This window comes from Oncorhynchus mykiss, chromosome 8 (assembly GCF_057628025.1).
Source record: "Oncorhynchus mykiss isolate SJ-2025 chromosome 8, ASM5762802v1, whole genome shotgun sequence".
NCBI classification, from domain to species: domain Eukaryota; kingdom Metazoa; phylum Chordata; class Actinopteri; order Salmoniformes; family Salmonidae; genus Oncorhynchus; species Oncorhynchus mykiss.
The window spans coordinates 50,507,645-50,530,000 of record NC_143029.1 but is presented as its reverse complement, the minus strand read 5'-3'; the positions used below and the strand labels follow the sequence as shown (position 1 = coordinate 50,530,000).

Below are 22,356 nucleotides of genomic sequence, written 5' to 3'. Positions count from 1 at the left end.
CCCAGAAATACTCACTGCTGTAATCGCTGCCAAAAGTGATTCTAACAGGGGTGTGAACACTTAAGTAAATTAGATATTTCTGTATTTAAGTTTTTAGACATTTACACCTATGCACCTATGTAGATAGGTGAGAGAGAAATATATTTGATCCATTTTTAATTCAGGCTGTAACACAACAAAATGTGGAATAAGTCAATGGGTATGAGGGACTTTCTGAATGCACTGCATGTGTTTACATCTGTGGGTGGGGAGGAGCTAAGGCTTAAGAAGGTGTGAACGATGTTGAATAGGCGTAAACAAAGAGCTCTCTAGGAAGTGTGAAAATCTCATCAAAATATTTCAAAGGGCATTTTCCCCTACTTTCCCATGTTTCCTCCAGTTACAGTGTATGAAAGTCTGTACTTTCATAAAATGTCAAATTGGCAAGTAACTTACATTTGATAAAACCCTCAAAAGAAAAATCCGGACACAAATGAAATATTTGAATTCAAATCTAAAATGCTGGAGTATAGAAATCAAATATAAATAGCACACAAAAAACAATAACGAGTTAGAATATACAAGAAGTACCGGTACCGAATCAATGTGCAGGTGTACGAGGTAGTTGTGTACGAGGCAATATGTAAATCTAGGCAGGGGTAAAAATTACTAGGCAATCAGGATAGATAATAAACAGAGTAGCAGCAGCGTATGTGAAAGTGTGTGTGTGTGTGTGACGCTAATATGCTTATATATGTGTATGTGAGCGTACAGTGGGGCAAAAAAAGTATTTAGTCAGCCACCAATTGTGCAAGTTCTCCCACTTAAAAAGATGAGAGAGGCCTGTAATTGTCATCATAGGTACAATTCAACTATGACAGACAAAATTATAAAAAAAATCCAGAAAATCACATTGTAGGATTTTTAATGAATTTATTCATACCCTTTGACTTAATCCATATTTTGCTGTGTTACAGTCTGAATTCAAAATGGATTAAAATATATTTTTTCTCACCCGTCTACAAACAATACATCATTATGACAAAGGGAAAACATGTTTTTAGAAATTTCTGCACATTTTATGAAAAGGAAATACAGAAATATCTCATTTATGTAAGTATTCACAACCCTGAGTCAATACATTTTAGAATCACCTTTGGCAGCGATTAGAATTGTGAGTGTTTCTGGGTAAGTCTCTAAGAGCTTTGCACACCTGGATTGTACAATATTTGCACATTATTATTATTATTATTATTTTTTTTAAAGATGTTAAAGGTGCACTATGCAGAAATCGCTCTGACATTTCCTGGTTGCAAAAATTCACTTAGTTATACTAAACTGAAATTATGTGATAAAACAAGCAGTCTCTTGTGTAGAGAATCATTGTACCATGTAAACCACAGTGAAATATGTTTTCTATAATCAACATTTTTATATTCAGCTGTTTGAAGCTGGTGTACAAAACCAAATGTAAAAGACGCAAAAACGAAACTTCAGAACAGGAAGCATAGAATCAGCCCACATAGAACAGATCTACCGCCTCTTAGACTTTCTTTCAATGGAAATGAAAGATCTATAACTCTCCCAAAAAGTGACATATTGTAGCTTTAGGCTCTGTCAAGTTGGTTATTGATCATTGGTAGACAGCCATTTTCAAGTCTTTCCATTGATTTCCAAGCCAATTTATGTCAAATCTCATCTTTGTAAGCAATTACAGTGTAGATTTGGCCTTGTGTTTTAGGTTATTGTCCTGCAGAAAGGTACATTTGTCTCCCAGTATCTGTTGGAAGCAGACTGAACCAGGTTTTTCTCTAGGAATTTGCCTGTGCTTTGCTCCATTCCGTTTATTTTTATCCCAGATAACTCCCTAGTCCTTGCTGAATACAAGCATAACTGACAAGCATAACATGATGCAGCCTCAACCAGGCTTGAAAATACGAAAAGTGGTACACAGTGATGTGTTGGATTTGCCCCAAACATTACGCTTTGTATTCGGTACAAAAGGTTCTGGACAAAAAGTTCAGGACATAAAGTAAATTTCTTTGCCACATCATTTTTTTGTATACAGGATGCATGTTTTGGAATTCTGTACAGGCTTCCTTTTCACTCTATCATTTAGGTTAGTATTGTGGAGTAACTACAATGTTGTTGATCCATCCTATGTTCTCATATCACAACCATTAAACTATGTAACTGTTTTAAACTGTCTTTGGGGTAGCAGGTAGCCTAGTGGTTAGAGTGTTGGGCCAGTAACCAAAAGGTAAAAATCTGTTGTTCTGCCCCTGAACAAGGCAGTTAGCCCACTGTTCCCTGATATCCGTCATTGTAAATAAGAATTTGTTCTTTAACTGACTTGCCTAGTTAAATAAAGGTAAAAAAAATGTTTTAATCACAATTGGCCTCATGGTAAAACCCCTGAGCAGTTTCCTTCCTCTCCGGCAACTTAGTCAGGAAGGATGCCTGTATCTTTGTAGTCACTGGGTGTAATAGTTACACCATCCAAAGCCTAAATAATAACTTCACCATGCTCAAAGGAATATTCAGCGTAACTTTTTTATTTTCACCAATCGGTGCCCTTCTTCTTTGTGAGGCATCGAAAAACCTCCCTGGTCTTTGTGGCTGAATATGTACTTGAGGGACCTTACAGGTAATTGTGTGCGTAGGGTACAGAGATGGTGTAGTCCTTCAAAAATCATGTTAACCACTATTATTGAACACAGAATGAGTCCATGCAACTTATGAGATTTGTTAAGCACATTTGTAACTTCTGAACTAATTTAGGTTTGCCATAACAAAGGGGTTGAATACTTATTTTAAATTCAGGCTGTAACACAACAAAATGTGGGAAAAGTAAAGGGGTGTGAAGGCCCTTTCTGAAGGCACTGTATGTTTCATGTTAGCCACCATATTCTAATGTGAGTTTCCTCTGCATGCCTTATATAATGGCTGCTTTGCGTAATGTATTGTTGTCTCTACCTTCTTGCCCTTTGTGCTGTTTTCTGTGCCCAATAATGTTTGTACCATGTTTTGTGCTGCAACCAGTTTGTGCTGCTGCCACGTTGTGTTACTACCATGTTGTTGTCATGTTGTGTTGCTGCCATGCTATGTTGTTGTCTTTAGGTCTCTCTTTATGCAGTGTTATGGTGTCTCTCTTGTAGTGATGTGTGTTTTTATCATATATTTTTCTTTTTAATCCCAGCCCCAGTCCCCGCAGGAGGCCTTTTGCCTTCTGGTAGGCCGTCATTGCAAATAACAATTTGTTCTTATTAACTGATTTGCCTAGTTAAATTAAGGTTCAATAAAATAAAAAAACATGTATACTGTACATATAATGACAATTTCCAGGAGACCCTAGGCTACCAGACTAGGGTTGTACACTGTTGTGTTAGACATCCACAAACAATCATATTATTTTAACATGGCCACAGTATGTAAGTAATATAAACATATTGTTTACCCCAAATGAGCTGTAATAAAATGTATGTGTATATATATTTTTTTACCGTGATTCCAATAAAATGCATTTGTAATACCAGATGTGCCATGCTGCTGCTGTAGTGTCTCTTCGCATTAGCACACGTTTAGCATGACATTTAGAGACGTGTGTGGCTAAGTCCAGTAGATAGTAGGCTTACTATGACCACTAATTAGAGTTCTAAGAATAGCAATTATGCCACCAGCCAAAGTGCCAGTCTTTGCTGCCGTAATACACACATTTGTAAACATTGTGACACCAAACCTCATGCTTATCAAGGTCATTAAACTCTGCTTTAACAAGACTGTAGGCTACATATTTTAATTATGGTTGGAAAGTTTGTTATATATTTAAGCAACAATGTTCCTGGGTACAGCCCTTAGCAGTGGTATTTTGGCCATACACCAGAAACCCCAGAGGTGCCTTATTGCTATTATAAACTGTTTACCAACATAAATAGAACAGTAAACACGTGTTTTTCCATCACACCTGTGGTATGTTGTCTGATATACACACTCTGAACTGATTCCACCAGTCAGGATCCAGGACCCAAACTATACGGTTTATAATTAAGCAATAAGGCACGAGGGGATGTGGTATATGGCCAATATACCACGGCTAAGAGCTACTTTTAATAAATTAGCAAAAATGTCTAAAAACCTGTTTTTGCTTTGTCATTATTAGGTATTGTGTGTATATTGATGAGGGGAAAGACAACAACATTTGAATCCATTATATAATAAGGCTGTAACGTAACACAATGTGGAAAAAGTGAAGGGGTCGAATACTTTCAGAATGCACTGTATGTTTTCAATAAACATTGGAGACGAAATATAGTTTATATGTTGTCACCAATCTAAGCCAACCAGTCAGTTTTGCCCCATAGTTGTGCACGAGTTGGTTTTGTTGCTAAACGACAAACCCATCTATAGAGAATAGTTATTTTGGGAGCCCAGATAATCTATTTATAAATCCCATCATTGGATGGTTTGGTAGTTTCCCAAGGGACTCCATACACACTTACAAGACAAGACGAAGCCTCTCATACAAGACAAAGCCTCTCTTGTTCATTGTCAGAACACAAAATAACTACAGCCCACAGTCCCTCTGTGTATTCAGCTTGACCCAGCACTGACCAAAAGCTTCTCCTTCTCTGATATGCAATATCAATACATATTCAGTATATTTTCATTATATTCAATATTCAATCACTTATTTTACTTAATGATATGGTTAAGTGTCTAAAAACTTAAGGGTCATTACAAATGAGCAATCGGTTTGGTTCAACCATAAATTATATTGCTGGGACTTCATTAGTCTGATATTAGGCTCCTGGTGAAATTCTAGTCTGTAAAAACAATTCAAGGATGAGGAAGTAACATTTTAAGACTTGTCATAAGCATGTATGAGCCCCTTAAATGGATAGACCAGCCAAATTGCAAATGTACATCTTTTTTTTGCTTATTGAAAGCAGTCTATGGACAAGGAGAAAACTGCAATCCACCCTTTGGTTTTGCTTACCTTGTCACTGCCAATGCTATTTGTATTTTCTAACCAAAATCAATGTTCTCCAAAATTCAAACAAATGAATTAAGTAGCGACACAATCCCTTCCAGAGACTTTGAAATGGTTTGGTAAGGCAGAAAATATTATGTCTACAGTTATGTATGCTTATCTCCACCAGGGGTTAGTGTTGTTCTATGTGATGAAGTAGTAGGTATTCTCTCCAGACCATGGTTAGTCAGCACTGTTCGACAACACCCATCAAATAACAACAGAAAATAAGATTGAGTTTTATATGAATATTTATTGCAAGCATACAATAGTGGTACAAGTTCACTTAACAAACAAGTCATAACAGTCTGATGGAGCAGGGTTTGCGAAGAGCAGTGAGACGCTGGGCCAATATGTTTAGTGTCATGCAGAAGCCACTGTAGCATTCATACAGCATCATTGTGTTCCTGATTACCTAGATCTTATTCACTAGGATACCAAATGGAGGAAAACAGACAAACAGGGAGGAAATAAACCGAACTTGTCCAATAAGAAATGTTTCTTTCCATTGCGAAAGTTTTCCATTTTAATAATGAACATGACCCTTATGTCTTTGACAACATTCAACAACAAGAGTTACTAGTTACTAGTGGAGTAGATCAAATCACCACCACTAAACTGTTACAAAGGCCATATAAATAAAGGAAGAGGGAATCGGTAATAATGCTAAAGTGGCAAAGTTCTTTCATGCAATGCTATGATGCAGACACACACACGCTGTACACCCACACACAAATGCAATAATGCACACACACACACCTACCCGTGTGGAATCTATGGTGACACTATTTTGACAATCAATGTCATAGCATTTGATTTTAGGTGAAAAACTATAAGGTGTTATCAAGCAATTGCATGGATTTTGGAAAGCAAGCAAAAGTCAAATATGCTGTATAATCCATCTGACTTTTCTTTGCTTTTGGTCCATAAGAGAGCACTGAAGTGATTATACATAAACCTTAAAATAAAAATGTTTGGGAAAAGTACAAGACAAAACCTGTTAATGATTCACCTAAAATTAACATATGTAAATTAATGTCAACATTGTATAAGAGGGGGGAACCTTTGGGATTAAAATACTGCTTCAATATTTTTTCCATATCATATTTTCAGATGAATGCACATAGAAACATTCTTGAAAGCTTTATGTTTTAAGTTGTATTTTAACTTTGAACTTGAACATTGAATTATAGTAGGCAACATCAAGTATTACATCGTCATTACCAAATGTTTTGGATGTAAGTTGACAAATGGACATAAATACACTTTTGGAAGTGCTTTGCCACATGCTACAGCAGTTTTTTTGAGAAATGAATACATCAAAGATAGACTTCTGCTTTTTTTTTACAGACATAAAGCATGTTTGACTAAATGGAGACCAGGTGAGATACTTTGCCTTCACGGCATGTATCATCATGTTGCTACCTATGTACTAAATGTTAACTATGTACGGTTCACCTATGTACCTATTTCTCCTGCTCAACACTCAAAATGCATATCCTTTGTATAATCTATAAGGCCCAAAATTAAGGCATGTGCACTGTGCTTAATATAGAAATGACATGATGTACTTCCCATTGACCAACATTCTGAACTCATACTCCAACCATTACTTGACAAAAATGGCACAGATGCAGGATACAGGCCAAAGAGAACTCTTAGGACACATTTGAATGTATTGAAGAATGTGAAAAAACGTGCACAAATGCAAACTGAGAAAATCTACCAGCAAATAGTACCGACAACACATTCCTCTACATTTCAGAAAAGTGACTTTAAGTTGCATAATTGCACAACTAACAAAACAACAAATACTTTGTTTGGAATGCTTTAAGAGACGGTAGTGTCATGTTTTTCTTCACAATATGATTTTGACATAACCACAAGGCAAATTGTGCATTGTTTTTTTCCCCACACTTCCCCTATCTTTAAAACCCAGTTTTCAGGGCTTTTGTGCAGTGATTACAAAACATATAAAGTCCATTATGTCAAATATCATGCACTTTTCTCTGACCCATTGTCTTCAAAATCCCACGGACAAACGTCAACCTTTTTGGCAGTGCTCATGGGTTGTTTATAATTAGAACTCAAAGAGTTTTCTTTCGCTGGAGAAGTTTTTGTCTGTGCCATGTTGGTTGGCGCGTTCTCTACCTCCCACGGGCATGCCTCCACTCTCTTGTTCTCCGACGCCTCCGGGTCTCTTGTCGAGCTTTTCCGTCTCCCAGACGCGGGCACGGTGACCGAACCGCCCTCCGAGGATTGGCTGACACGTCGTCTTTCCGGGGGCTTGCTGGAGGAGCTCCTCCTCTCCTTGCTCTTTGACCTGTGCTGCTTCTCTTCCTCCCTGTCCCTCCCTCCTTTCTCTCTCTCACCCCTCTCTTTGTAGGAGCATGAGCCTTTTCGTTTCCGCTTCGAGTGAGGCGTGGGGCTGGAGCAGTTCTTCTCCTGGCTGGGGGAGGGCGGGGCAGGGGATTCATTGTATTCCCAGGGACAGATGTCCACCATCAAGGTGGGCGGCTGCAGCAGACTCCCCGTGGATTTGGAGTAGTCTGAGTGGAGGATCTTGGGCTTCCCATCGGTGGGTGTAACACTCTTCTTACTTCTGATCCTCTCTGGGGAGATGGAGTCTGAATCACCTCCCAACACCGGCTGCTCCTCAAAGGCCCAGGGGCACACCTCTGGTTTGAGGGGGAGCGGAGATCTGGGAGACCTGGGCTTCCTTGTTTCTCTGGCCTCGTCTGGTTCACTCCCCTTACCTTTGGAGCGACGTCGGCCTGCAGGTGATTGCCCTGCGGCTCCCTGTTGCTTCTGTTGGGAGCGACTGCCCTTGGTGCTAACCGCGCCACCACCACCCCCCCTGTGGACCGTAGTGGTCTCTCCCAGAGCAATGGACACATGCTTCTGTGACCTTCCTTCAGAGGGGGTTGGGGGGTCCTCTACATCCCAAGGGCACACCTCGGAAAGGTCATACAGGTTTCTCCCTGGCTCTGTATTGATGGACGGCTGGCTGCCACTCACCTGCTGCTTCATGATGCCCATCTTGCCCATGGGCGTCTTGGAGTACTCCACCGACTGGCTGATTATCATCTTGGGATAACACTCCTTCTCTTCCGCCTCGTCCACCTCAGACAGCATCCTCCCATCGCAGCCCTTGAGTCCCTTCTTGCTTGCTTCCTCCACGCAATGTGTCTTGCTGGTGAGCCCGGGCATCTTCTCTTTGGCACTGGTTATGACACTCAGTGACTTCTGCATGATGGACGTCCTCAGGTGGATGGGCTTTTTATCCACTGTAAAGTTGTGCGCGCTGGCTGACTTGCAGACCAAGGGCACTGACTCAGTGGACTCGGAAGGTTCAACCCTTGGGGCATGCTCTGGTGACTTCTTAACCTGTCTCCTCATGAGGGATCCAAGCAAGGAACCCTCAGCGGCAGCGATTTTGTCCCCACACGAGCTCTCTCCGCCAGCAGTTTCCTCCCCTTGGTCACAGACGTGGTCGTAGCTGCGCGATTTCTTCAGGCCAAGGACCTTGTTTTTCAGAGAGTCTTCCCTGGACTTGTGACCAGAGTGGGATGGGTCAAAGGGGTTCCGACGAAGGGTGCTCCGGTTGCTCCCATGCTCACTACAGTCACGATCCTCACGACTGCCATGGCTGCCGTGCCGGTGCATAGTCTCTGGGATCTCAGTGATGCGCCTCATGAGGGAGCGGCCCAGGCCCTTCTTGGAGCTGCGCTTCTTCTGGAGATGGGGGTTGTTGGCCAACATCTTCTTGCGCTTGTAGACCTCCAGTTGGACGTAGAGCTTCTTTAGCTCATCCTAAAACAGCAACACAGAGAGAGGTGTTGAGAGAGAGAAAAGTGGATGAGAAATCATAAGGAGGAAGATGATTTCTCTAAGTGTTTGTGCTACAGACATTTTCTGACATCACAGACACAAACAAACCATGGTCCATTTCCTTGACAGACCAGAACTTTGCCACAAGGTAGTGACTTCCCACAGGGGTCAGTGTTGGGGTCAATACCGTTTTTAATCTACATGCTCTCTCCAAACCAAATACCTAAGTATACATAAAAACAAAAGGGACACAACATCTCTACCTTATCAAACTTTGGCATCTGCTCTAATGAACTGCGCTATACAAATAATTAAACTTGATAATTAATTACTAAAATGTGGTGCTGTGAGTGATACGCCTTCATTGATTGGGCATGTTCCCAAACAAAACATATTTTCCTTTGTTAAGACACAGCAAATGGGTACTTAATCTAACCAATCTCTTCTCTGTAAAATAAACTGAATGGCGCCAGAGGAGATGGCTGCCATTTCACAGGCTCCTAACCAAGTGTGCTATTGTGTGTGTTTTTTCGTATTATTTGTAACTTATTTTGTACCTAACGTTTCTGCCACCGTCTCTTATGACGGAAAATAGCTTCTGGATATCAGAACAGCAATTACGCACATCATACTGGGCAAAGATTTTTTCTTTAACGAATCGGACGTGAAGGATTTACTTCAGACCCAAATCCTTGTCATTCGCATGAAGAAGAGACAGAGATATCGGGGACGTAGATCGAGGTGCCTTGTAAGATTCCGACGGCGAGTGGATAATCCGCCTCTACCATCAGTCCTATTAGCCAAAGTGCAATCATTGGATAAGAAAATGGATGAGCTCTGATCAAGAGTATCCTACCAAGAGACATTAAAAACCATAATATATTATGTTTCACAGAGTCGTGGCTGAAAAACGACATGGATAGCATACAGCTGGCTGGGTTTTCCATGCATCGACAAGATAGAACAGCTGCCTCCGGTAAGACAAGGGGTGGTGGTCTGTGTCTATTTGTAAATAACAGCTGGTGTACAAAGTCTAATATAAATGAAGTCTCTAGTTATGCACGGCTGAGAGCTGTAGAACACACAATTTACCAAGAGAGTTTTCATCTATATTTTTTGTAGCTCTCTATTTACCACCACAAACCGATGCTGGCACTAAGACCGCACTCAACTAGCTGAATAAGGCCATAAGCAAACAAGAATATTCTCATCCATGGCGACACTCCTAGTGACCGGGGACTTTAGCGAAACTTAAATCCATTTTATCTCGTTTCTACCAGCATGTTACATGTGCAACAAGAGGGAAAAAACTCTAGACCACCTTTACTCCACGCACAGAGACATGTTCAAAGCTCTCCCTCGAGCCTCCATTTGGCAAATCTGGCCATAACTTTATCCTCTTGATTCCTGCTGACAAGTAAAAACTAAAGCAGGTAGTACCAGTGACTTACTCAATACGGAAGTGGTCAGATGACGCAGATGCTAAGCTACAGGACTGTTTTGCTAGCACAGACAGGAATATGTTCCGGGATTCTTCCGATGGCATTGAGGAGTACACCAGATCTCTCACTAGTTTCATCAATAAGTGCATCGATGACGTCGTCCCCACAGTGATCGTACGTACATACCCCAACCAGAAGTCATGGATTACAGGCAACATCCGCACTGAGCAAATATGTAGAGCTACCGCTTTCAAGGTGCGGGACTCTAACCCGGACGCTTATAAGAAATCCCGCTATGCCCTCCGACGAACCATCAAACAGGCAAAGCGTCAATACAGGACTAAGATTGAATCGTACTGGACCGGCTCTGACACACGTTGGATGTGGCAGGGCTTGAAAACAATTACGGACTACAAAGGGAATCACAGCTACGAGCTGCCCAGTGACACAATCTTACCAGATGAGTTAAATTACTTCTATCCTCGCTTCAAGGCATTAGAACACTGTTCCGGACAACTGTGTGAAAACGCTCCTCGTAGCCGATGTGAGTAAAGACCTTTAAACAGGTCAACATCCACAAGGCCGCAGGGCCAGATGGATTACCAGGACGTGTACTCCGAGCATGCACGGACCAACGAGCAAGTGTCTTCACTGACATTTTCAACCTGTCGCTGACCGAGTCTGTAACACCACCATGTTTCAAGCAGACCACCATAGTCCCTGTGCCCAAGCACACCAAGGTAACATGACCTGTAGCACTCACGTCTGTAGCCATGAAGTGCTTTGAAAGGCTGGTCATGGTTCACATCAACACTATTATCCCAGAAACCCTAGACCCACTCCAATTTGCATACCGCCTCAACAGATCCACAGATGACGCAATCTCTATTGCAATCCACACTGCCCTTTCCCACCTGGACAAAAGGAACACCTAAGTGAGAATGCTATTCATTGACTACAGCTCAGCGTTCAACACCATAATGCCCTCAAAGCTCATCACTAAGCTAAGGACCCTGGGACAAAACACCTCCCTCTGCAACTGGATCCTGGACTTCCGCACGGGCCACCCCCAGGTGGTAAGGGTAGGTAATAACACATCTGCCACGCTGATCCTCAACATGGGGGCTCCTCAGGGGTGCATGCTCAGTCCCCTTCTGTACTCCATGTTCACCCATGACTGTATGGCCAAGCACGACGCCAACACCATCATTAAGTTTGCCAAAGACACAACAGTGGTAAGCCTGATCACCGACAACGATGAAACAGCCTATTGGGAGGACGACAGAAACCTGACAGTGTGGTGCCAGGATAACAACCTCTCCCTCAACATGATCAAGACAAAGGAGATGATCGTGGACTAAAGTAAAAGGAGGACTGAGCACGCCCCCATTCTCCTTGAATGGCTGTAGTGGAGCGGGTTGAGAGCTTCAAGTGTCTACATCACCAATGAGCTATCATGGTCCAAACACACCAAGACAGTCATGAAGAGGGAACGACAATGCCTATTCCCCCTCAGGAGACTGAAAAGATTTGGCATGGGTCCTTAGATCTTCAAAAATGTCCACAGCTGCACCATTGAGAGCATCCTGAATGGTTGCATCACCGCCTGGTACGGTCTCCGACCGCAAGGCCCCACAGAGGATAGTGCGTATGGCTCAGTATATCACTGGGGCCAAGCTTCCTGCCACCCAGGACCTTTATACCAGGCAGTGTCAGAGGAAGGCCCTATAAATTGCCAAAGACTCCAGCCACCCTAGTCATAGACTGTTCTCTCTGCTACCGATTGGCAAGTGGTAATGGAGCGCCAAGTCTAGGTCCAAAAGGCTTCTTAACAGCTTCTAACCCTTAGCCGTAAGACTCCTGAACAGCTAATCAAATGGCTACCAGGACTACATTCATTTACGCTGCTGCAACTCTCTGTTTATTATCTATGCATAGTCACTTTACGTCTACCTACATGTACATATTACCTCAATTACCTCGACTAACCTGTGCCCCCGCACATTGACTCTGTACCAGCCCCCCTTGTATACAGCCTCCCTACTGTTATTTTATTGTTGCTCTTTAATTATTTATTTTTCTATTTTCTTATTTTTCACTTCAGTTTATTTGAGTACATACGTTCTTAGCACTTTTTTGTCATAAAACTGCATTGTTGGTTAAGGGCTTGTAAGTAAGCATTTTACTGTAATACCTGTTGTGTAGACCTTACAGTGCATGTGACAAATAACATTTGATTTGATTTGTTTACAGAACAAAAAAGACAGAGGGACCCTGCTCACACGTATGTCCTCAGGGTCCAGGCTGTGCTCACTCCAGGCTGAGGTGATGCTGCTGTTGAGGTAGGACCCAGACCGGCCCATGTCCAGCTCCTCCTCATAGGCTTCAGTGGCAATGTCATCCCTTGCCTGAGTCCCTGTGGACAGAAACTAACGAGAGGGGAAAAAACCTACTTAGGGTGACATTATTTAAAATGTTATAGTGCATTTGTTCACGGCGTGCTTGTATTTTCAGGAGGAAAGATTGACATCATCCCACTTTTCCTAATTGTCATCTAATTAAATCTTGAGAAATTAACGGTTTATTCCCCACTCATCGAGTGTTTAAATGTTCTCAAATAAGACTTAAAAATACCCAGATGTGCACTTAAATTACAATACGATAATTATTATTGCAGTAAGAAGCTGTTAAATGTAATGCTCATGTATTCAGGGGAAAGGGAGAGGAGAGAGAGCAGGGTTACCTTTGGAACAAGCAGAAGCCCCAAAGTCACAGTCACGGTGAGGTGTGTGTGAGCGAAGACCAGCATGAGCATCCAGTCTGGGTGCCACAGAGGGGCCAGAGTGAACCTGCAAATAGATAGCAACAGATAGGACACTTTTATTGAAGTGTAACAGAGTGCATTCCATTCTGCCCTGAGCAGGGTTGGAACTCACAACCCTAGTCAAATAACCTATATGATTTGTGATTTTTTCCCCCAATAGAATCCTATAGGATTCTCACAATCCTATTTTGTGTCACTTCTATCCGAATCCTATACAGAGTCCTATTGGCCTACTCTTTTCCTTTTGTAAATAAAAAGTCATCCTAATGGATCCTATAGGATTCTCACAATCCTATAAAATATTATGTTATTGTCAGAAATCTATTGGAATCTTATTGGACTATTTTTCCCCCCTATTGGAAATCAATCCTATAGGTTTTTGATAAATCATGTAGGATTTTGCCACCCCAATCTGAATCCTATAATTTATCTTAACTGAAATGCTAAATAGCACACATTTTTGACACAAATGTAAACATAATTGCGGACAATCTAAGAAGGTTTCACAGCAATTGTTGTCACAGTTGGCACCATAACTTTAATGTGTGACGATGATGCACCAGATGCAAATATTTACTCATGTTGTGTCCCTGGGACCTTGGGGGATGGAGTTACGTGAGATACACTGAGATACACTACATGACCAAGGTATGTGGGCACCTCCACGTCGAACATCCCATTCAAAAAAATGGTCCCCCCTTTGCTGCTTTAACAGCTTCCACTCTTCTGAGAAGGCTTTCCACTAGATGTTGCTGTGGGGAATTGCTTCCATTCAGCCACAAGAGCATTTGTCAGGTCGGGCACAGATGTTGGGCAATTAGGTCTGGCTCGCAGTCGGCATTCCAATTCATCCCAAAGGTGTTTGATGGGGTTGAGGTCAGGGCTCTGTGCAGGCCAGTCAAGTTCTTCCACACCGATCTTGGCAAACCATTTCTGTATGGACCAGGCTTTGTGCTAAAGGGCATTGTTATGCTGAAACAGGAAAGGACCTTCCCCAAACTGTTGCCACAAAGTTGGAAGCACAGAATCGTCTAGAATGTCATTGTATGCTGTAGCGTTAAGATTTCCCTTCACTGGAACTAACGGGCCTAGCCATATCCATGAAAACCATTATTTATCCTCCACCAAACTTTACAGTTGGCTCTATGCATTGGGGCAGGTAGCATTCTTCTAGCATCTGCCAAACCCAGATCTGTCCATCAAACTGCCAGATGGTGAAGCGTAATTAATCACTCCAGAAAACGCGTTTCCACTGCTCCAGAGTCCAATGGTGGCAGGCTTTACACCATTCCAGCCGACGCTTGGCATTGCGCAAGGTGATCTTAGGCTTGTGTGCTGCTGCTCGACCATGGAAACCCATTTCATGAAGCTCCCGATTAACAGTTATTGTGCTGACGTTCTTGTGCTGATGCGCTTCAGAACTTGGCGGTCCCGTTCTGCTTGTTTTCTAACACTGTCATGTCCTGACCTTAGTATTCTTTGTTTGCTATATTATTTTGGTTAGGTCAGGGTGTGACATGGGTGATATATGTGTTTTTGTACTGTCTAGGGGTTTTGTATGTTTATGGGGTTGTTTACTATCTAGGTGTTTTGTATGTCTATGGTTGCCTGGATTGGTTCTCAATCAGAGGCAGCTGTTTATTGTTGTCTCTGACTGGGAACCATATTTAGGCAGCCATATTCTTTGGGTAATTTGTGGGTTATTGTCTATGTCTAGTTGCCTGTGTCTGCACATTTTATATTATAGCATCACGTTCGTTTTGTTATTTTGTATAGTTTGTTTAGTGTCAGTCTTTATTAAAAGTAACATGTATTCATATCAGGCTGCGCCTTGGTCTCCTCCATTCAACGAACGTGACAACCACTTCGCGGCTGGAAAGGTGGCATCCTATGACGGTGCCACGTTGAAAGTCACTGAGCTCTCCGGTAAGGCTATTCTACTGCCAATGTTTGTCTATGGAGATTGCATGGCAATGTGCTCAATTTATACACCTGCCAGCAACGGGTGTGGCTAAAATAGCCAAATCCACCAATTTGAAGGGGTGTCCACAAACTTTTGTTTATATAAGGTGGTTAGAGGGGACATTGCCAGTGGTTTCCCACTATAGGGTCACCATCTCAAGTGACAAGGGTGCAGTGGAGGCTGCTGAGGGGAGGGCGGCTCATAATGATGGCTGGAATGGAGTCAATGGAGTGGTATCAACCACATGGAAATAACGTGTTTCCATGCCCCCTCCTCGACGGGGGTTCGAGCCCCTGCTCGGCCGACTGTCTTCCCTAAACCACTTTCTGTACCCTTCTCTATATCTGTCTCCCTATCTGAACTTACATCTGTCCCTAAAAATAATATATCCAATCTCCTAATAAAGAACACATTTTTACCCTAGTCAAAAAAATCCTTCAGCATTTCAATAAAAAAATTGTATTAGAATCTAAAATAATAAAACAAACCCTATTGGATAGGTTCCAAAATCGGATACATTTTTATTTAGGATTCTAACATGATTTTTTATTTATTGGAATCCTATAAGTTTTTTTGCAAAAGCAGCAGCTAATGGGGTCCTAATTAATACCAAATACCAGGAAAAACAAAAATTTGCATGATTTGCATGGAGCAAAAAAAACAGTGTGGGAAAACAAAAGTACCAGGATGCACGCAAACTCAACTTTGCTCCACCACTACTTATGCAAACGAATCCTCCACCACTACCCATGCAGTGGAGTCTCTCTGCTCTTTAATGTGAGTTGTGTTATTAGGAAGTACCCCAATAGTAAACGTGGCGTTGAAACGAGTGAATATGAAGCTTCTTATGCCAATAATCGGAAATGGAAACCCAGTATATTCCTGGATATGCAGCTTCACTAAGAAGGACACCAACCTCTGGTGGAGAGATGACCTGCTGGATGTGTACAGAGTGACTGCTGTTTTTCTCACCAACAGAGGATACCACAATCCTGAGAAGCTCGACGGCGCTGAGATCCTCATCGGTAACTCACTTGAACAGTGGCAACAACCCCAGATGTGCTGTCATCTTCCACACCTCAGCAGGAGAGACCCACACCTTCCAGTGTAAAGAGTTACCTTCTCTTTTCTTTACCACTCTTCTTCAACTTAACCTTTGCATTAAACATTTCTTGACATTTGATGTGTTATTTCAGATCTGATAGACAGTGCACAAGGCTGTTGGATTCTCTGTTTTCAGCACTATGGAACCCCTGGCTCAGATGTATGCTTAGCCTAGCGGTTAAGAACTTTGGGTCAGTAACTTTTGGTTGTTGGTTTGAATCCCTGAGCCGGAAAAGTGGGAAAATCTGCCGTTCTGCCCTTGAGCAAGACAGTTAACCCCTAACAACAAGTTTTCCCTTTCCCTTCATGAAGAGTATCACTTTCTGAACGAAAACAAGCTGTGGACTAAAGCACAGTGTTACTGCAGAGAAAAGTACATTGACTTGGCCACCATAGACAACACGGAGGACATGGACAGACTGACTAAAACTGTGGACAGTGGCTATACTGAAGCAGGCTGGAGAAGGGCACAGTGTTAAGAAAGTGATAGTGGTCAGGTAACACTTACAGTGAAGGATATTTCAAATAGGGAAGGAGGAATGTGTGTTTATGAGAAAAAGTATTTGTTGGAAAGATCACTGATGCTAAGGTCTACATATTTGGTTTATCTGCTACAACGGTAAGCAATCTCAGTCACACAATCCATCATAAAATATTCTATAAATCTCTGTTGATATAGTAGTATATGTCATAGCCTTGTGGCCGGTTCAAAATCAAAGTACTGACAGGATGAAAAATCAGGAGGGAGTGAGCTGGCAACTAGAGGGTTGCTGGCACCTACAGTCTCAGTCAAAAGTTTGGACACACCTGCTCATTCAAGGGTTTTCCTTTATTTTTTTACTCTTTTCAACATTGTAGATTAATAGTGAAGACATTAAAACTATGAAATAATACAACCAAAAAAGTGTGAAACAAATCAAAATATATTTGAGATTATTCAAAGTAGCCACCCTTTGCCTTGATGACAGCTTTGCACATTCTTGGCATTCTCCCAACTCTTGAAGGAGTTCCCACATATGCTCAGCACCTGTTGGCTGCTTTTCCTTCACTCTGTGGTCCAACTCATCCTAAACCATCACAATTGGGTTGAGGTCGGGTGACTGTGGAGGCCAGGTCATCTGATGCAGCACTCCATTCTTCTTGGTCAAATAGCCCTTACACAGCCTGGAGGTGTGTTTTGGGTCATTGTCCTGTTGAAAGACAAATGGTAGTCCCATTAAGCACAAACCAGATGGGATGGGGTTTCACTGCTGAATGCTGTGGTAGCCATGCTGATTAAGTGTGCCTTGAATTCTTAATAAATCACTGACAGTGTCACCAGCAAAGCACCCCCACACCATCACACCTCCTCCTCCATGCTTCACGGTGGGAACCACACATGCAGATATCGTCCGTTCACCTACTCTGCGTCTCACAAAGACACGGCGGTTGGAACCAAAAATCTCAAATTTGGACTCATCAGACCAAACGATAGATTTCTACCGGTCTAATGTCCATAGCTCATGTTTCTTGGCCCAAGCAAGTCTCTTCTTATTATCTGTGTCCATTAATAGTTGTTTCTTTGCAGAAATTTGACCATGATGGCTTGATTCACGCAGTCTCCTCTGAATAGTTGATGTTGAGAAGTGTCTGTTACTTGAACTCTGTGAAGCATTTATTTGGGCTGCAATTTCTGAGGTTGGTAACTCTAATTAACTTTTCCTCTGCAGCAGAGGTAACTCTGGGTCTTCCTTTCCTGTGACGGTCCTCAGGAGAGCCAATTTCATCATAGCGCTTGATGGTTTTTGCGACTGCATTTGAAGAAACTTTCTAGGTTCTTAAAATGTTCTGGATGGACTGACCTTCATGTGTTAAAGTAATGATGGACTGTCATTTATCTTATCTTATTTGAGCTGTTCTTGCCATAATATGGACTTTTATCAAATAGGGCTGTCTTCTGTATACCAACCCTACCTTGTCACAACACAACTGATTGGTTCCATTGCATTAAGAAGGAAAGAAATTCCACAAATTTACTTTTAATGAGGCACACATGTTAATTGAAATGCATTCCAGGTGACTACATTATGAAGCTGGTTGAGAGAATGCCAAGAGTGTGCAAAGCTGTCATCAAGGCTGTCACGTCCTGACCTTAGTTCCTTTGTTATGTCTCTATTTTGGTTTGGTCAGGGCGTGAGATGGGGTGGGCATTCTATATTTTTAATTATATGTTTTGTTCTGTGTGTTGTATTTCTATGTGTTTGGCCTGGTATGGTTCCCAATCAGAGGCAGCTGTCAATCGTTGTCTCTGATTGGGAACCATACTTAGGTAGCCTGTTCCCACCTGTGTTTGTGGGTAGTTGTTTTCTGTTTTGTGTATTGCACCTTGCAGAACTGTTCGTTTATTGTTTTTGTTCAAGTGTTTGTATTTATTAACCGTATTATGAATACTTACCACTCTGCACCTTGGTCCTCTTCTCCTTCTCCCGACGACATTCATTACAAAGGCAAAGGGTGGCTACTTTGAAGAATCTCAAATATAAAATATATTTGGATTTGTTTCACACTTTTTGGTTACTATATGATTCCATATGTGTTATTTCATAGTTTTGATGTCTTCATTATTATTCTACAAAGTAGAAAATAGTAAAAATAAATAAAAACCCTTGAATGAGTAGGTGTGTCTTTTGACTGGTACTGTATATTTCAGGTGCCACCTAATGTCAATATTCCCTTGAGCAAGGAACTTAACTACATGCTCACTGGGCTCTGCACTCTAGCTGCAGTGGTTCAGGGTCAGTGAAGAGCCCACCAGCTACCACAACTGGGCTCCAGGAAACGGGACTGCCATGGAGGACTGTGGGAGAACCGGAGCGGTGAGAACTGGGGCAGAAAAAAGAGATGGATGTCACCAGTGGGTTAGTCTGCCTGAGACCCAGGAGCTCAACTTTATCTGCAGCACCTCTGACAAGTAGTAGAATCTGGACCCTGCTCTAGCACAGTGGCATTCCCAGACACAGATTAAGCCTAGTCCTGAACAAAAAAATCAGAAAAGAGAAAAGTGTTACAGAATCCCCCTGCCGAGGGCACTGTGGGACTAATTTATAGCGTGTGTGTTGTTGTATATGTCTGGCTGGCACTGCATAGTCTAGCCTCACACGAGATATCGATTACCTCCAGCTTGTGGCTTCAGCCAATCAGACTGTCCCAATCAGTGCCTAATTTTCAGGGTAAGTTGCTAGAAGCAGGTTGATTTGTTGCTAAAAGACGTTGTGATGTCATTGCGTGACAATGTAAAACTGCGTCGTTACGTAGAATACACAATAACGTTACTCAAATTAACTGGCCATCTCGGCAAAAAATATGACTTGACATTTGTTCAGGTACAGACTCCCACTCTTTTCTATACTTCTGGCTGTACAATTTTGATTGAGACATGTTGATTGATTTTGTAAGTTCTGTTCAAGATCAAACATTCGTGACCAACTATATTAATTTGGTTTGGCTCGTCAAACCTGTACTACTGCTGCTACAGTCAGCCATCAATGATTTGCAATACATTGAAATTGCTGCTGAGCGCCTGCTGCTGACATCAATCACAATGCACTTTTGCAGCCAGGCACCTGTGTTGTGACTGAGTGTGTGACAGAGAATCATTTTTGTGTCATTTAGAGGGAAAATGCGTGCATTTTAGCGTTTGAGTCACTTTCAAAAGTTACTAAAAGTTCAAAATACATTTTTAAAAGTAGCTAAATTTGATGCTAGGTGCTGTTTGAAAAACAAGTTGCCAGGGTAGTCTGAAAAGTTGCTAAATCTAGCAACAAAATTGCTAAGTTGGCATCACTGGTCCCAATGCACCCCACACTCTGCCCATGCACTGATCATGCATCCTGTGATTGATTGGACAGATGCTCCTAGCCTAGTACTGGAAAATCGGGTCTGTTGCATGCTCCCTCAATTGTATAAGTATTAGCCAGGCCTGTACTGTGTTTTACCAGTCTCAGAACGTGGGTGGACATGTGGGCATGGGATGCGTAAACAAAGTTATCACTGTTGACGTTGTTGTTATCCTTGTAGTATGTGCTACAGTAGCAGTATTCTATGTAGTTCTTGTAGTTATTATTATGTTACTACTGATATTGTTTACTACTTCCTATTTCCTATACTATACATTTAAATACAGTTCTTGCTCTTGTGTGCTGCTGTGCAATAGCCTACTATTTGTATAATATACAGTCCTTGCCATTATTCTTACTGTGCTATTGCCATGCTAGTCATGGCTGGTGTTACTATGGAATACATGGTTATTAGGTCATTATTAGGTACAGTCCTTGTTGTTTTATCCCATATTCCATTATATCGTACTCTGCATTATACACTATATATACAAAAGTATCTGGACACCCCTTCAAATTAGTGGATTCGGTTATTTCAGCCACACCCGTTGCTGACAAGTGTATAAAATCGAGCACACAGCCATGCAATCTTCATAGACAAACATGGGCATTAGAATGACCCATACTGAAGAGCTCAGTGACTTTCAACGTGGCACCGTCATAGGATGCCACCTTTCAGTTCATCAAATTTCTGCCCTGCTAGAACTGCCTCGGTCAACTGTAAGTGCTGTTATTTTGAAGTGGAAACGTCTAGGAGCAACAACTGCGCAGCTGCGGAGTGGTAAGCCACACAAGCTCACAGAACGGGACTGCTGAGTGCTGAAGCGCGTAGCAGTCGTCTGTCCTCGGTTGCAACACTCACTACCGAGTTATAAACTGCCTCTGGAAGCAACTTCAGCACAAAAACTGTTCATCGGGAGCTTTATGAAATGCGTTTCCATGGCCGAACAGCCGTACACAAGCCTAAGTACATCATGCGCAATGCCAAGCATCAGCTGGAGTGGTGTAAAGCTTGCCGCCATTGGACTCTGGAGCATTGGAAAAGCATTCTCTGGAGTGACGAATCACACTTCACCATCTGGCAGTCCGATGGACAAATCTGGGTTTGGTGGATGCCAGGAGAACGCTACCTGCCCCAATGCATAATGCCAACTGTAAAGTTTGGTGGGAAAGGAATAATGGTCTGCGGCTGTCCTTTCATGGTTCGGGCCAGGCCCCTTAGTTCCATTGAAGGGAAATCTTAACGCTACAGCATAAAATTACATTCTTGACGATTCTGTGGATTAAGGTTAGAGTCAGGGCTAAGGTAAGGATTAAGTTTAAGGTTAGGATAAGGGCTAAGCGTCAAACTTTAAATGAGGCAAGTGAATTTACAAGAATTTGGGCTCTTTCATATCCTTGACTAATTCAACGGGGATCATGGCGCTGAGGGGCGGCGGTCAAGGTGCCACAAAAGTCTCTGTCCTTCCGTCCCTCCATCCCTCTATCAACTGCTCCTCCGATAATAAGATTCAACCTCATTAATCATGTTAGTCAAATCAAATCGTATTTGTCATGTGCGCCGAATACAACAGGTGTAGCCCTTAACGTGAAATGCTTACTTACAAGCCCTTAACCAACAATGCAGTTCAAGAAATAGAGTTCAGCAGTCTTAGTCATCCCAAAGGGTGTTTTTGGCATTGGTTGAAAAGCAACATCACGACTCCCTCCATCCCTCTTCCTCTCCTCCCTCCATCCCCTCCTCCTCTCCTCCATCCCTCCTCCTCTCCTCCCTCCATCCCCTCCTCCTCTCCTCCATCCCTCCTCCTCTCCTCTCTCCATCCCCTCCTCCTCTCCTCCCCCCATCCCTTCCTCCTCTCCTCCTTCCAGCCCCTCCTCCTCTCCTCCCTTAGTCTGCCAGCCCTTATCTCTGGGCTCCAGCAACCTGGCTGCTCTCTCCGATCCCTCAGAGATGATGCGATGAGTTTCTTTTTGGGGTTCGGTTCATCTGAGACATTCATGAGGGTGCTGTTTAGAATTTTACATTTAGGGGACAGATTTACAGTAATCGATTTCCCCCCCCCCCCCCCCCCCCCCCTCCCGTCACTGTTGTAATATTCAATGTAGGCATATTCAATCACAGCTGGTTTGTTATTGGGTGAGGCATGCCAACATGTTATGAAACCTCTTCAGATACAACCCCGGGGTTAAATTGATGGGTATGCCATAACCTTGCTGGTTTGTTCCGCATGACAATAGACTTGTTTATGCTCATACTGTACGTACGCCAATCCCTTTCATTGGGATTTGTAAAAAGTATTAATTGGACC

The 22,356-nt window shown here is 42.4% G+C and overlaps 1 protein-coding gene across 1 annotated transcript in view; it reads right to left on the bottom strand.

The window, feature by feature from the left end:
* Nucleotides 1-5,241: 5,241 nt before the first annotated feature.
* Nucleotides 5,242-22,356, bottom strand: part of gpr158b (G protein-coupled receptor 158b) — a 94,799-nt gene continuing 77,684 nt past the window's right edge. The window contains exons 9-11 of the mRNA XM_021612743.3: nt 13,025-13,130; nt 12,564-12,710; nt 5,242-8,821 (exon numbers count right to left, since the gene is read on the bottom strand). Coding sequence (XP_021468418.2) covers nt 7,004-8,821; nt 12,564-12,710; nt 13,025-13,130 — 2,071 coding nt within the window. The 3' untranslated portion in view covers nt 5,242-7,003. The remainder of the gene's footprint in view (nt 8,822-12,563; nt 12,711-13,024; nt 13,131-22,356) is intronic.